General features: G+C 31.4%; 1 protein-coding gene across 1 annotated transcript; it reads left to right on the forward strand.

Annotated features, from left to right (window-relative positions):
* Nucleotides 1–3,558: 3,558 nt before the first annotated feature.
* Nucleotides 3,559–5,637, forward strand: LOC114181290 (40S ribosomal protein S12-like). The gene is made up of 5 exons (XM_028067708.1): nt 3,559–3,676; nt 3,812–3,855; nt 4,806–5,094; nt 5,238–5,303; nt 5,391–5,637. The coding sequence occupies exons 2-5, from the start codon at nt 3,848–3,850 to the stop codon at nt 5,448–5,450; spliced, it is 423 nt and encodes a 140-aa protein (XP_027923509.1). The 5' UTR covers nt 3,559–3,676; nt 3,812–3,847; the 3' UTR covers nt 5,451–5,637.
* The last annotated feature ends 11,660 nt before the right edge of the window (nt 5,638–17,297 follow it).

Below are 17,297 nucleotides of genomic sequence, written 5' to 3' on the forward strand. Positions count from 1 at the left end.
TTTTTCATCCAATCATATATTAGAAAATATACGGGTATTATTAGTTAATCTGAATCAAAATATATTCTGATTTTATTAATTTGATTTCAAGTCATGAAAACCATACATACCGGTAATTATTTCTGTGATTATGCCTTAAAGTATATATTGTATATATATAATAATAATAAAATAAACTTGAGTCAAAATATATTATTACTGGTTTGAATCATCAAATCTTAACAAAATATATTTATCGTAATTTCTCAATTATTGCAATAACATATTTTATAAATTAAAATTTAAAAAGAAAAAGAATGAACACGTGAATCCTGCTTCATTAATAAATATAATAGATTTAAATTGTGAGTATAAAGAAAGAAAAAAAAGAATTAATATGAATATATTATACAGGTTGGGTATATAAAAAAAAGAAGTTGAAGCAGAAGTGATTATTATTTTTTGCGTGTATTATTATATAAATAAATAATTAAATATATTATTTAGGTAAATAAAAAGGAAAAGTGTTGATATATATATAGAGAGAGCGCAGGAGAAAATGCATCAGAGATGGAGGCGTGATGGAGTGTGGGCCGTGAGATTTAGAGATTCAAGAACGAAAGGAATATTTAAGTGAAAAGATGAGAGAGCCATTTAACTACAGTTCATTGTACTGGTATAAATAGTTAACTGTTTCCAGTACAGTATTTTAAACTTTAACTTAAAAGTAGTACAGTTTAATTTTACTATTAATAGTTCAATTATTTTTAGTTTAAAACAGTATAGTTAATTTAAGTATAGTATAGTTAAGTTATTTTTGCCCAACCCTAATTAACACAAAGCTTCACATGGTCAAAGAAAATTACATATAGCTGCAAATATAAAGTTGACTACAATTCGATCAAAGGATCAGTTTCAGTTAGGGGTGGACAACTGTACTAATCTACATTTAACTCGAATTATGATCATAATATATTGAAAAAAACTGAATTATTAATAAACTTGCTCTCCCTTACCATCTTAAACTTTAACTTCAATTCCCAGACCATACTCTAACTCATTATCACGGTGATGCACATATTTTTACTTTTTCATTCATTCGTTATGCTAATTCTTAATTTCTTTTTCTTCCAACAAATTCAAAATTATCATCGGTTATTTTTTCATCTTAATTCAAATCTTGTGCACCACTCACACTTATATTTTAATTTTATGATGTATTTTAATATTTTTAAGGGTTTTGAAAAGCATTTATGAAATTGAGATAATGATAAATATATAAGAAACATTAGCTTATTTATAAATTATAATATTTCCCAAATATTTTATTATCTTCTATTTCAAACATAAAAAATATTAACTGTTTAGTGTTGAGCTTCATGATGCACGATACTGTTTTAATTTACATGATTTACTTACTTTTTTATGTTGTAAATTCAATAATTTAATAGATTAAATTTTAAGAAACAGATTTTGTTTTTTTAATCAATTTTCAAATAAGTGGCGTACATAGTCAAAATTAATATTGGGCGTTATTTTTTCTTTTTATTTTTTAAGATTTTTTAAGAAATTCCAACACAATTCAAAAGTGGTTGACAAACCAGGTCAGGAATAGTGTACCTTGAAAACAGGTTAAGATACACAGTTCAATTTATATCTTAATTGAGTGCAGTTCAATACAGTTCAATGTAGTTTTGTAGAATAAAAAATAGTTCAGTTCAATTTTTTTGAACTAAATTTTATATACACTAAGTCATTATTTTTTTTTTTTATTATTATTATTATTATTATTATTATTATTATTATTATTATTATCATATATACACTAAGTCATTATTTTATTGATACTATTTGATATCAACCTCAATATTACTTGTTTTTATGACATATGTGATAGGGTTCATAAACCCTATAAATTTAAATGGTATTTTACCATTAAATACATATTTTCTTTTACTCAAAAGATCTAAACTCTTTTATTCAATTGAGTGTCAGAGAATCTTATACTGGTGAATCAAAGACTCTCCATTACTCAAATCAGTAAAAAAAATAAGTTGATATATAAGAATAAATTAATTATGATATTATCATACTTCTCTTCTATATATTTATAGGATTTATAAGATACAAGTAAACAAATATAATAAACAAATTCAGATACTTTTAAGATAAATTAAGTACTATATTTTAAAATTTTTATATAATCAATTATTATATCATAATTCCTTGAAAATATTAGATAATATTATTATTATAATATTTTAGAGATATAATATAATATGATAATAAATTATTGTATTATAAGATATTAATATATATATATATATATATATATATATATATATATATATATATATATATTTTGAATATATTTTATGATATCTCGGAAATTTAAGGAAATTTGTTTATAAGTTATACCGTAAGATAATATCTTGAAATATTTCACAGTATTTTTGAGGTATGTAAAATAATTAAGATCTGAAATTGATTAAATAAATATTGTTAAAAGACTAAATCTTATAAAAGAACTGTTGAGAGAGTAAAACCGGTAGAGATTTAAAACGTTTATTGTTTTTTAAATGGTTAAAAGATAATATAAAATTTAGCCAAAAACTAAATGTTGATGCCATGGCAGATTCATAGTCCACATGAGAAGTCAATTGTTATTCAGTGTGGTTGTCACATAATCACTGAGCAATTATCCCTAATAGTAGACCTAAAATGTTAAGGGATAAAAGCTTAAAATATTAAGAACAATCAAACAATTGAAAATCAATTTAAATATAAATTACCAAATATATATTTTATTCTTAATTTAATTATATTTTGCCTTTTAAATTTACTTGTGTTTCTTTTAAGACCTTGGCAATAATGTCAGAGTGAAAGAAACATTGACAAATAGAACAAATTGTAGGTAAAATTAATAAATAATATTAAATAAATATCACTAACGAATATTTATAAGTTTTGAATAAGTATTTTAATTTTAATTATTCACATTTTGATAGATGAATACTAGCATGCGTCTAATATACAGATTCTACTATTTTTTTAATCAATTTTATTTAAATATTTTAGCAAAATCAAATCATGAAAATAAAATTATTAATGAGAGACATATTAATTATTAAACAAGTATTTAAAATTTAATTTTACATATGCATACTGTTTTTATTTAGATTTATAAAATTGAAATTACTTTTGAAAGATTACATTTTTAAAATTAACACTTTATGACGCAATTTATTTATCTTTTAAAAATATAAAAATTATTCGCGCCAATATTTTTACATTAAGTTCAAAAGTTTAATTCTAACTTCATGTTGCAGATACTTAGAAATCCCCAATTAATTCCTAAAACCGATTGAGAAAACAGCTTACAAATGAAAACAGAAATTTAAACAATTTAAAAATATTTAAAAGCCCAAGAATTGAATGAGTTAAACCTAAAATTATGTTTATTTATAAAAAAAATAAAAATAGTGTCTCTTCTTCGTAGCAGAACTGGATTCCCACCCTAATCATTAATAAAATCTAAAGTTTTTATTTAATACAAAAATTAAAACAAAGAGGGACAATTCGGACTTTTCAACTAAATAGTTAGGGTTTATGGTTTCACGTACAAATTTCTCATTTATTCTGTTATTTTCGTATCAGAAGCTCAGAGCTAGGATTGATTTCGGCGGCTACCCACAAGGTCTTTCTCTTACTCTGCTTTCACTCCTTTCTGACGAAGATAAAGCTCAACTTTTTTTGTGTAAAATGTTACTTCTCTTTGCCTATTGACGTGTTTGCACAACATTTGATTGGATAATTATTTTTGTTTTCGCAGAAGCAAAAAGCGTGTCTTTTGAATTCAACAAGGAAGATGTCTGGGTACGCTCAATTTTTCCTTAACGATCTTCTTAGCTGGTTTACGAATGCAACTTTCTGCCCCTTGATTTTTTAATTCAATATTTAATTGAAATACCTATCATGTTATGGTTGCCTGAGACTCATTCCTTCATAATGATAAGTTTGGTAGTGAGGATATACATACTAATTTTAATGTCTGTTCGTGGTTGTGTGATGCGTTTAGGTTAGATTTGGTTAGAGATGAGAACGGGTCGGGTACTAATTTACCCAATTAATGTATCAATCCATTACCTGGATTTAAACCGTAGACTGGAATGGATATTTTTGCCATCCTGGACTTTTGTTGGTAGTTTCAATTTTCGATTTTAACACATTGATGATTAAAACTGAACTGATTTTATCACTTCATGTTGTTTAATTTAACTAATTGGAGTTGGGATTTTGATTCCTTGTGTTGAAAATGTATGAAGTGAATCTACCATGGTTTTTATAGTTCCGGGTAGTGTTGGCATTTTTGTTGCGGCATTTATCATATAGGAAATTGTTTTTGAAAAATTTATAATGGGGTTGAAAAATGTGCAAGGACTGCTTGAGTAAGCACTGCTAATCAATTTAACTTGAGTTGTGGATAATTGAATGATAGCACTGTCCCTTAGTCTTGATTAGAAAGTAAGGGATAAGGAAAACTAAATATATAATGTATTACATATCACTATGGAAATAATTCTTGCATATGCTGCTGGTAAAACTTGTTCACATGCTTCTAATATTATGTGCATTGCTCTAATCCTTTTTTGAGTAGCATGAGTTTAAGATTTATGGACCTTACATGTGCACGAGGGTGGGCAAGTGCATACCCTGATTTTGTTGAAGTTATTATTAACCCTCGATATATTGTCTTCACTGACTTAGAGTCTTAGATCTGTAATGTAAGGTTTCTCCTGACTGTTTAGAATACTTGTACTATGCAGTGAAGAGGTAGCTGTTGCAGCTGAGGCTCCTGCTTCCATTCCCGGTGAGCCCATGGACATCATGACTGCTTTACAGCTTGTGCTGAGAAAATCTCTGGCTTATGGTGGTCTTGCAAGAGGTCTTCATGAAAGTGCTAAGATCATTGAGAAGCATGCTGCACAGCTCTGTGTTCTAGCAGAAGACTGTGACCAACCTGATTATGTGAAACTGGTGAAGGCCCTTTGCGCCGAGCACAATGTTAGCCTTTTGACAGTTCCAAGTGCAAAGACCCTTGGAGAATGGGCTGGTGTAAGTGCCTTAGAGACTCCTAACCATTTTACTTAAATTCCTTGTACCATTCTTTTACTCCCAATTCCCAACTTCAGTCGGTGAATGTTCATAAGGATTACTTTAATTCTTGTAATAATTTTTGTTGAATATTTTTGTTTCAGTTGTGTAAGATTGATTCAGAGGGAAAGGCTAGGAAGGTAACTGGTTGCTCATGTGTGGTTGTTAAGGTATGGCTTCATTGGCTTGTTTTTGAATTGATGTTTTGTGGAGTGCTTTTCAATGTATTTGGATGTTTATGTATTTGCCTTTTGCAGGATTTTGGGGAGGAACATGAAGCCTATAATGTTGTTCTGCAGCACGTGAAAGCTAACTAAGTTACATGCCTAGATTTGTGGATTTCAGCTTGATGTCATTTTATTAGTCTTTGAGGAATACTTTGCATAGGGATTTTGACTATTTACAATCATAACCATTTTCATTGTTGCTGAGTGAATGGTTTTTTTTTTATTACTATTGATTTTCAGTGTTTATTTTTTTATTTAGTTTACCCTGTTATGACTTCGCTTCGTCTAAGTTCACTTTAACCTTTTCTTAATTTGTTTGTGTTGGAATATTTTAAGAAAAACAGAGTTTGATTAACGAAGAGTATGTTAATATCAGATTATATTATTTGAAACAGGAATATTATATCTAGGAATGTCAAAATAATTCTTACCCTACAAAATTTACAAAATTTATAGGGATGTCAAATTAGATTTTTTATATATTATTTTTTTAATTAAAAAAAATTACTTCTTTTACTTAAACCATGCAATTCACATTTTTTAATTTTTAATCTTTTTAATTTATTGAATTAACATAAATGTGTAATTTAATTTTTATTTCAATTTAAGATTATTTAACTAAATTTATTTTATAACGTAAAATACAAAAATATTAATATTTTATAACGTTAGGTTATACAAATTTGAGAAAAATATAATTAGGGATTATGCTAATTTCATAAAAAAATTTTCTGATTTCTTTGTTCTTCAATTTCTTTTTTCCAGTCTATTTTTCTTTTATTTCATTTTTTCTTGATGATTTATTTTGAAAAATTCTTATAATAATCTTAATTTTTTTAATACAGTTATCAACTAAGATCCACAAAATTAATTTTTATTTTACTTTTTAAACAATAAATATAATATAATAATATAAATTTTATATATAGTTTATATATATATATATATATATATATATATATATATATATATATATATATATATATATAAAATAAAATTAAAAACTTGGGAGAGCCATGACTCCTCAATCTTAAGCAAGGTTTGTCAATGTGGGTATGGATATTTTTTATAGTGCATGTTAACCGGACGAGTATGAGTATCATAGTATGGATACCCGTACTCACTATATTTTTAATTTAAATAAAAAAAATACATGATTAAAATATTAACACATTGAAATTGAATGTATTATTTTTTATTAATTTGTTTTAAAAAATCTTCATTTTTTTTAAACAGTCATCCAACACTATTTAGATGAGTTATTTGCACTTTGTTTGAAATTTATAAATATTATGTATTGTATTTTCATTTGAATTTATGATTAAAATATATTGTTAAATATTAAAATTTTCTTTTGTAAATACTTGTGGATATCCATGAATATTAAAAAAATATACGGGTACTTGCATAACAGATACCAACATGGATATATGTATGGATACGAGATGAATATTTATCTATCGAGTAGGGACGAGACAAATATTTATCCATTGGGTAGGGTACGAATGAGTTACTACTCGTACCTTACTCGCCCGTTGACAATCCTATTTATACCTTCTCACTAACAATAATAAGTCATGAAAATAGAGATGATAAATAAACTAAAATTGACTCCTTAAAACTAGGAAAACAATAACAACTAAAAATAACAAATTCTAAATGTAGAAATGTTTTCGTCTTAAGCATTTCACTAACACTCCTCCTTACAAATTTTAAATGTAGAAATGTTTTAGCCTTAAGCATTTCACTAACACTCCTCCTTACTATAGGATTTGCAAACATCAATAATGTTGTTTAATAATGTTGTTTTACAAGCTCAAACCAAGTTAGTGGTATTTTTCTTTTTTCCTTTATTTTTTCTTTTGCTTTCCAAATAAACAAGCTTTGCATGTTGGTATGTGGTGATTAAGTTCTGGAAGATCAATTGCTATTTTATTGGGTGTGTCCTTGATCTAAAGTCCTTGTTTTCTTGTGTTGAATTTCTCTTGAACTAAATTATAAAAGTTGTTTTTTATTCTCTTCATGAAAAACATATCTTTCTTTTAGAGAATATTTGATCCCCCTCCTCCTCTTGAATCAACAATTTTATGATTGCTTCATGTCCCATCTGATTGTACTTTATGCATTTAGCATTAGGTCTATTCCAATATATGAATGAAGGGTGACCCATTTTGCCATAATGCTAACAAGGTGGGTAGCTTTTCTTTCCACCCTTTTGTTTGTTGTAATTATTTGCATTGCTCTCACTAATGGCCGAATGATTTTTGCAATTTTTTGCTTGTTGGCTCTTTGCTAAAAGAGCACATTCAATAACATGATCATCCTTCATCAATCTTCGTTGCTCTTGGGACTGAAAAACGTGTACCACTTATGCAAAAGTGATTTTAGACAAATTCTTTGTGTTCTTCCATGAAGCAATAGATTCTTCGTACCTCTGTATTATTACCAGAATTTTCTCAACAATTCTTGAATCTGCAAAATCATTGCCTAACAACTTTATCTTGTTGGCAATAGCCAACAATTTGTTTGAATATTCGTTGATGATTTCAAATTCTTTCATCCTCTAAAGTTCGAATTCTTTCTTTAAATTAAGCACTTGCATACTTTGAATTCTTTCATCTCTAGCACATTTCGTTTTTAGATAATCCCAAATTGCTTTTGCAGATTTGAGAGTCATGATCCTAGTAAAGATGGTTGTAGAGACACCAGCAAAAAGACATGATTTTGCTTTTGCTTTTTGGGTTTTTTTCTGCTTATGATTCTCGATCTGGCCTAAGTTGGGATTATCGAGTAGCAAAAGTACTTCGTAATCCTCTTCTATAGCTTCCCAAAGATCCAACCCCTCTTGGTTAGCCTCTATTTTGACAACCAAAGATCATAGTTTTCTCCATTGAAAACTATATGAGTTGCTCGAGGAAAACTTGTTTCAGAATCCATTTTAAAGGTCTCGTAAGAAAAGAGTTTTAGATACCAATTGTTTGAATATTTTAAGAAAAGCAAAATTTGCTTTACTAAGAGCATATGAATATCTGAACGTATTATTTGAAACAGGAATATTATAATTTATAAAAACTAATAATAACTTCACACTAACAATGCAATTATAGAAATAAACCATGAAAATAGAGATAACAAATAAACTAAAATTGACTCCTTAAAATTAAGAAAACAATAACAACTAAAAATAAAAAATTCTGAACATAAACATGTTTCAATCCTAAAGCATTTCACAAACAGTTTCTAGTTGCAAGTACTTTGTAAAAACTTGCCCTTAATTACATTTCTTTTGAACAAATGTACATATCGCTTGGCCTATAGCATACGAAAATGTATTTTTTACTTTGAAAATGTAGATACTTGAGATAATAAATGCATTGACGAACAAAAGTAAGTGAATGAAGACATGTTGATGGTAATCACTCAATACGGCCAATGGCAAGGCCTAACTTTATAACTCTGTAAAAATGTAATATAAGTGTTGCCTATTTTGTATAGGATTAGTCTTTTCTTTGAAAATAAGTTTGGAGATTCTTTGAACATTTTTCGGTCCAATTTGTGTGTCAGCCTTTCGATTGAAGCCCAATATCCAGCCTTTCAAAGGGGAGCTTCTCCATGCACCTCCAATAGATTCTCCTGTACCTCCAAAAATATATTATAATTTCAAAGTTGCCCCGCAGTAAATATTGCACTGCAGTAAATGTTGAAAACAATTTTTCTCCCTCAACTCACATCCCCCATCTTTAATCTATCTTCTCCTGTCACACTCAGGCTTCAACCTAAGTATCTCCATTCTTACAAGAAATCAGAAATTTTATTTCTTCCAAGACTCCCTCACACGTCTCCTCTGGATTCTTTTCTCCATACCCCTCCATTAGGCACCTATCCACTTTTCTTTTATCCATTTATCATGACCATGACAACTCATGAATCTTCATATTGAACACCAAAAATAAACCAGAGGGGAGAGGTGGGGTTTTGATCTCGACACCATCTCCAGGGGATCATGGAGACCCATTCTTCTACCTCCAAACCAATGCACCATTATTCATCACAAGAGAATCCAACTTCACTTAGATCTTCCTCTTTTCATTCATTCCAAACCACCAATTAAATAACAAACCACCATCTTTGACACCTCTATAGACCACCACCTTCATCTCCATTCTAGAAATACTGTCAATATGCTGCTGCATCATCCATCTTCCACCTCAATCTTCAACCCATTCATCACCTTTTCATTATCAACACCTTCACCATCACATAACCTTAACCCACACATTTATCACCTTAATCACCATCATTATCAACACCTTCACCATCACCACCTTCCTCTTCATTCTAGAAATACCAAAAAATCACCAATCCTTGTCTCACCTCCATTATCAAACTTCCACTGACCGATCAACAAAATGAAAGAGAAAAATAAGAAACAAAGGGACAAATCGGAATTCTTCCAACTGTCTAAACCGTGGGACTCCCATGTTCGTGGTTGGCGTGGAGATAAGGTGGTAGCTTGGCAATGCTGACGAAGCTTCTGATCACGGTGGTGCGTAGGGATGTCAAAAAAATTCGTACTCGCGAGTATCTGCGGATAAAATTCGCAACGAGTAAAAAACAGATATTAAAAATGGATACCCGCTACCTACGAGTACGGGTAATTTTGATACCCGCATATTAATGGGGCGGGTACGAGTATCATAGTATCCATACCCGTGGATACCCGTACCTGCTAAACTTACATCCCTTGACATTCTTCTCTTCCCTTTTTTTGAAATTGGACATATACATCAAACCTTATATAGACAATGACGTTTATGGTATGCTTGTTGCCAAATGATGGAACCAAAATAAGAATACTTAGCACGTGGCAATTGAGGTTTATTATTTGTTTATTTTGCTTATTTTTTAGAATTAATCGGAGAAAGTGGATTTGTTGATCAAGCACTAATTAAATAATTTTCATTGTGTTGAACGTCATTTCATATTTACTTTTACAATTATTTGGAGTTGTATCAACTTGAGTTTATTTGAACTTTATTTAAAATTTATGACAATGATGTATTTTATTTTATTTTATTTGAATTTATGATTAAATATTTGTTTTCTAAATAATTTTGCAAATACCCGCGAGTATCCGTGGATACCCGCGGATATAAAAAAATAGGCGGATACCCGTATAACGGATACCCGACGGATATGGGTACGAGTACGAGGCAAATATTTATCCAGCGGGTAGGGTACGCGGGAGCTACTACCCATACCCTACCCGCCCCGTTGACATCCCTAGTGGTGCGCAGTGGCGGCAATGTGGCGTACATGAAGGTGGTGAAGAACCTCCACTACACACCTATGGAGAAAAAGAACAAGAGAGATTGAATGCATGAATTAACCAAAACATAGGACAATGATTCTTCTTCAATCAATGCTACAGAGTTAGCATGAGCTTTAATTAATCTGATGTTGTGGACGTGCATGTGTAGTTATTATCGGGGAAAATCAGGTTCAATTGAGGATGAAATAAGCATAAGCAGTAGAGAGGATGAGGCCACAGTGGACCCAGACATTGTGACTCAAACATATTGGCTCAATCGTGAAATATTTGCAGGTATATTATATATGAAAATTAAAGAAATGAATGTCGACATCTGTTTCACAATTTTTTGAAACGGATGTAGACATCCGAAACACGAAAAAAAGCAAAAAAATTAACGAAACAGATGTTAACATCCGTTTAACAATTTTGTGAAACAGATGTTGACATCCGTAATACAAAAAAAGCAAAAAAAATTAACGAAACGGATGTCGACATCCGTTTCACATTTTTCCTGAAACGGATCTCAACATCCACAATATAAAAAAACAAAAAAATTAACAAAACAGATGTCAACATCCGTTTCACATTTTTCTGAAACAGATTTCAACATCCATTACACAGAAAAACCAAAAAAAAAAATAACAAAACAGATGTTTACATCCGTTTCACAACAAAAAAATAACAAAATGGATGTCGACTTCTGCAACACATTTTGTGAAGCGGATGTCGACATCCACAACAGTCACAAAAGTAACATTTCAGTGTCTTAATAAACAAAATTGCAACATTCAAATAAAATTCCAACATTCAATATGATTAAAATGGAAACTAACCTAGAAGAGAAAAGAATAGAAGAGCTTTGAAATGGTTTAAATATGTTTTTAGTCCCTCAAGTTTCAATGAATTTTGGAATTAGTTCCTCTTCGAAACTTGATACCAATTTAGTTCTTCATCTTTAGAAATATGTGGATTTAGTCCTTATTACCAAATTTTATTAAGTTTATCTGACGTTTCAAGTGCATTTTATGATAGTATTTGAATTGTTTACACTCTTTGACACACTTTTGCTTCAATATTAATGTCAATATTATCATAAAATGTATTTAAAATGTCAAATAAACTTAACAAAATTTGGTAAGAAGGACTAAATTCACACATTTATAAAGATGAAGAACTAAATTGGTATCAAGTTTCGAAGAGGGACTAATTCCAAAATTCATTGAAACAATTGAAACTTGAGGGACCAAAAACATATTTAACCCAAAAGAGAAGCTAATGAAACAATAATGCACGTACGTATGGGAGCTTGGACCAGCTTCAAGGACAACTGTTGCTGGGTGCTTCAATCAAAGACTGTGAGCTTGAAGCACAGACAGTCAAGGACCAGTGCGACCTTGAAGCACAAGCAGGGACCATACACTATAGGACCAGAGTTCAGAAAGCACTGTGGAAGAAACAAAGAGAAGAAAAGAAACGTGTGCTTGAGGGTGTAGCTTTGCACAGATAAAATGAAAGCAAAAAAGAAAGCATTGTTGGCCGCAGTAAATACCATTTACATTGCTTTCACCCACCTACTCGGTAAAAATTTATTAGGGTCAAAATGATAATTATTGGGAGTACAGAAGAAGACTTGGAGGTGCAGCGAGAAGGCCCCCTTTCAAAACTACTCAAAGCTCTCCTCTCCAACCTTCTCCAACAACGTTCTTTATCTGGCTACTATGCGGTTGGTTTGTTGTGTTAAGTTATTCATTATCTTGTTGTTGTATTGTTGATACATGTGGATTTATTTATTTGTGGTTACTTTGGTAAAATATGACAAGAAAAAAACTCCAGTAATTATTGGATGTCAAGATCTGGTTTATAAAACAAATGGATTTCGACATTCGATTAAGTCCAACCACAGATATGGACATCCAATATCCCCTGAAATGAATGTCGACATTCGTTTGATCATGTTAAATAAATATCGGTATTCGACTTCCGGAAATAAAAAAAAGTTACTTAAACACTGGATCTCGAGATCCAATATGTAACCCTTTTTTTGTTAAAATTGTTTTTTTTTTATTATTGTATTTTCTTTTGTAATTATGTTTTTATTTATTTATTATTTTTAAGATTTTATTATCATTATTTAAATTTCTTAGTAAATAATAATTAGTTTTTTTATTTTTATTTTTTTAAGGTAAATAAAAAAAATTAAGTGATACATATTAACCTTAATACGACACTTGACTTTCCGGATGAAAATAACTTAATTAAATTCCGGATGTAAACATCCAGTACACATATTAACCGGATGTCGACATCCAATGCAACATGAAAACGAATTTGGGTTCTAATGTTGCAAGTCAATTCAATTGCAAATCTAATTCTAAACCAATTGCAAATCCAATCTCATAACCTATACGAGAAAGATTCAACCACAACCTTGGTCCTTAGGGATTATCATGCTCCCACGAACCTACCCGCTTGTGGTCCAACTCTACGGACCTCCCCGCCCGTAGTCCAACTCTGCAAACCTGCCCGCTCGTAGTTCAACATGCGTGAACACCTACTATGAACCTCCCCGCTCATAGTTGCCTCAAGTGTGAGCACGGAACATACGAACCTACCTGCTCGTATCCCCACACAAGAGTACAAAAGTTACGGACCTCCCCGCCCGCATCAATCACGCATCTCACAACTCCGTTACGAACCTCCCCGCTCGTAACCAATCCAGCATATCCCTGACCAAGCTATCAAGAAAAGAAAACGTCCATGCAAATCCATCTGTAAAGGACCCCTGTCACTGTGCTCCCGCTTGGCGCTTCCCTATGAACCGCTAGGCGGATAGTTCCAGACCGCCTGGCGGTGTTCCTCTTACCGCCGGGCGCCATTTCTCACGATGCTCTCTGTTTCGTGGCTCATCGCCTGGCGAAGCTTGTCCTACCGCCAGGCGCCACACTAGTAGAAACACTTTTCTACTGGTTTAGGCACTTTCAAGGACTTCCAATCACATGCAATCATTAAACCTTACATCCAAATCACCAATTTCAGGTATTTCCAATACTACAATCATCAAACCATAGCACCTAGACCAAAGTACATATTTATAAATTTTACGTTTGGAGTTCAAGTACACAATGACCAATCCCTTACTGATGCATATAACACTACAACCGTTATCCCAATAATATTAACACCCTCTCAACAGAACCTTATTTCCATTTTTCACAGAATCTAAAAATACAATTTAATTAGAACATTCAACACCAATCCACATACACTCTACTTCAATACTAATTCGACACCTATAATCAGTTGAATAACACACTCCAACCAGGCACAAATCCCATACCAGCAAATCTGTACATACAATAACCCATGACATTATATCCTACTGTGATACTCATTTCAAGCTTCCCACATGACCCCATAAATATGGTTCCAAGATCAACACAATTTCATTTTATAGTGGTTCATCATACAATCACCCTCATTTTTATGCTAATGATTACTCACGACGCTCGTAACTTTAATCGGTTCCCCACTGAACACGCCAATCCCACTGAGCATGCCAATCACCGTTGGCCACTCGATACCGCCTGGCGGCACATAGAATACCGCTGGGCGGCGCATCAGAAACCTAGAAACTCCTAGATTTTCCTGCATCTACAGAAACTCCATCATCCCTAAACTCCCAATTCCACTTCTCATCACAAATCATTCATAGGCAATCATTTAATCAACATGCACAAATTGTTTCATGCTCTCTAATTGCGGTTTCAAATAACACATTATTGCTTCCTATACATTCCAATTGACATATAACCATAACTCACAGAAACTATGCCATCATGCGCAACCCCATATTTATCAGATTCCCACACACCAGTTCAACATCACCCAATCACATCAATGAACATATCATCTGTATTATATAAGTACAACAATCCAACCATATCACAAAAACATAAAAAACACGTCGATGTACGTAGTTCCAATGCGCACCGCCTGGCGGGTCCTTCATGGCCGCCGTGCGGTTCATCACAGAACTCAGAAAAACACCACGAAACAGTTGCGTCCTCTTAGCCACCAGGCGTTTTCCGGCAGAGTTCCCAGAATTTACGAAATTTAACACGAAGTGCAAGGAAAAACTCATCATTCAAGCCATGGAATCAATTCAAACGATAAAACACATTTAAGCATATACGAACAACTCCCCTTACCTGATTTTTCCTTGCTCCAATTACAATTTAACGATTGGTGCTTGTTGTCCAAAGCCTCCTCTAAAGGTATCTTCTTGAACTCTCTTCAATCCTCACTCTCTCCCTCTAGACCACTACGTGGTCCATTTTCTCCAACCCAAGGCTCGAACCCACATGCTTCCAACCCCTCAATCATATGCAAACCAACAAACCAATCACATTATTCATGTCAATTTACCCATTCGTATGAACCTAAATCATGCTTTCACATTCACAATATAATTGCAAAATAAAAAAAAATTAAATAAATCTACTAATGACATGCTCGGGACTTCAACCCAAGTCCCTTCAACATAATTAAGTGCTCTAAACCACTTAAGTTTGCATTGTTTCTAGTATAGGATTTATCAAAGAACTCTCCTAAGGTAGTCTCAAACCCTCATTTCTTATATTCCATTAATTATAAATTTTATGAATTTCCTGGATCTCACAAAAAAAAAAAATTAAATTTTTGGAAGTTTTAAAATTATATAGTTATATTGAGAATTGATGAAAATTAAATTATATGTCTTTTTTTTTTCTTTTACAAAGCACAACGTTTAATGTTAATAAATAATAAAACATGAAATCAATTATAACAAAGAATAAAAATATTTATTAAGATATTTTTATGTTTGTTTTCATAAATTATACTCATTTCTTACTCTGACTTGTTTTCTTCTTATTTACGAAGTAATAAGAAAAGAAGCTAGATACAAACTCATTATTTTTATTGTCATTTTTCACTTGTTGTCTTCCATTTTTGAAAAAAAAAAGCAACATCTCTTGTCTCACTTGATGTTTTGGAGTGCTTTTCAATGTATTTGGATGTTTATGTATTTGCCTTTTATAGGATTTTGGGGAGGAACATGAAGCCTATAATGTTGTTCTGCAGCACGTGAAAGCTAACTAAGTTAAATGCCTACATTTGTGGGTTTCAGCTTGATGTCATTTTATTAGTCTTTGAGGAATACTTTGCATAGGGATTTTGACTATTTACAATCATAATTATTCTCATTATTGCTGAGTGAATGTTTTTTTTTATCACTATTGATTTTCAGTGTTTTTTCTGTAATTAGTTTACCCTGTTATGACATACCCAGAAAAGTTCGCTTAGTCTAAGTTCACTTTAAACTTCTCTTAATTTGTTTCTAGCTGCAAGTACTTGTAATATCCTGACCTTAATTACATTTCTTAACCAATGTTCATATCGCTTGGCTTTTAGCACAAGAAAATCTATTTTTTACTTTAAAAATGGTTGGAAACTGTTAATGTAAATAAATGCATTGACGAACACATTTTGATGGTAATCACTCAACATGGCCAATGGCAACGCCTAACTTTGAAAAAAAATGTAAAAGAAATGTTGCCTATCTAGTAGAGATGTCAAAATGAGTTTCAACCTGTGAGCCAACCCGACTCATTACAAATTTGAGCCGGATTGGGTTGAGAAAAATTCAATTTTTCAAAAGTGGGTTTGAGCTCAACCTGACTCAATTAATCCACAGGATAAACAAGTTCGAGCCGGATTGAGGGTAGGTTGACCCACTTAATCTACCAACATATTTGTACAATTTTTTTAATAATTATTTACTACTCCTAATTATATAAGTTCACAATTTCATATTTTTAAATGCTAGAATGTTGCTCAATAATATTTGAATAGTTTGAATGTTTCAATAATTTGATTGTCAAGTTATATACGTTCATACTTTAATCTTTAAATATAATTTTTACAGTAAATTACTCAAGCAACTGTCTTATAAACACTTTTGTTGAATAACATGACAGAAAATGTGTAATATTAGTCATGTTTTCTTGGACAATATGAACACTTTCTTGAAAATAATTCATCATATATTAATGGTGAACATGGTGAAGATATTGGTTCTTGATTTTACTATGATTAACATCTCATGGATTGCTTAAAAAATTATTTAAATATTTGAATACTTAAAATTAAATACATAAATAATTTTTTATGTGGATTGGTGAGCCAACCCACTTAACCCACCAACCCGTGGTGGATTGATCTGAGTTGTAAATTTTTTGGCTCATTATAAAGTGATCAGAGTTGGATTCACTCATTTTCAATCCAGTTCGTGATGAACCAACCCGTATGACTTTGACATGTCTACTATTTAGTATATGATAGTCTTTTGTTTTGTAATCTGTTTAAAGTTTCTTCTTCGGCCTTTTTCCAGCACAATTTGTGTGTCAGTCTTTTTGTTGAAGCCCAATATCCAGTTGCATGAGTATTCTTTTGAACGAGTGATTTGTTGACCAAAACACATGGTAAATGAGCACTTCATTTCATTTTGAGCCAACATGTGGGGTCTTCTCTATGCACCCCAAGCTTTCTCATGTACCCCCAATAATTACCCTCTTGACCATAAT

This window comes from Vigna unguiculata, chromosome 4 (genome assembly GCF_004118075.2).
Source record: "Vigna unguiculata cultivar IT97K-499-35 chromosome 4, ASM411807v1, whole genome shotgun sequence".
In the NCBI taxonomy this organism is placed as follows: domain Eukaryota; kingdom Viridiplantae; phylum Streptophyta; class Magnoliopsida; order Fabales; family Fabaceae; genus Vigna; species Vigna unguiculata.

Coding starts and splice junctions, on each gene's coding strand:
- LOC114181290 (XM_028067708.1), top strand. Junction 5,095..5,237: donor CCCTTGGAGAATGGGCTGGT/GTAAGTGCCTTA, acceptor TTTTTGTTTCAG/TTGTGTAAGATTGATTCAGA. Junction 5,304..5,390: donor GCTCATGTGTGGTTGTTAAG/GTATGGCTTCAT, acceptor TGCCTTTTGCAG/GATTTTGGGGAGGAACATGA.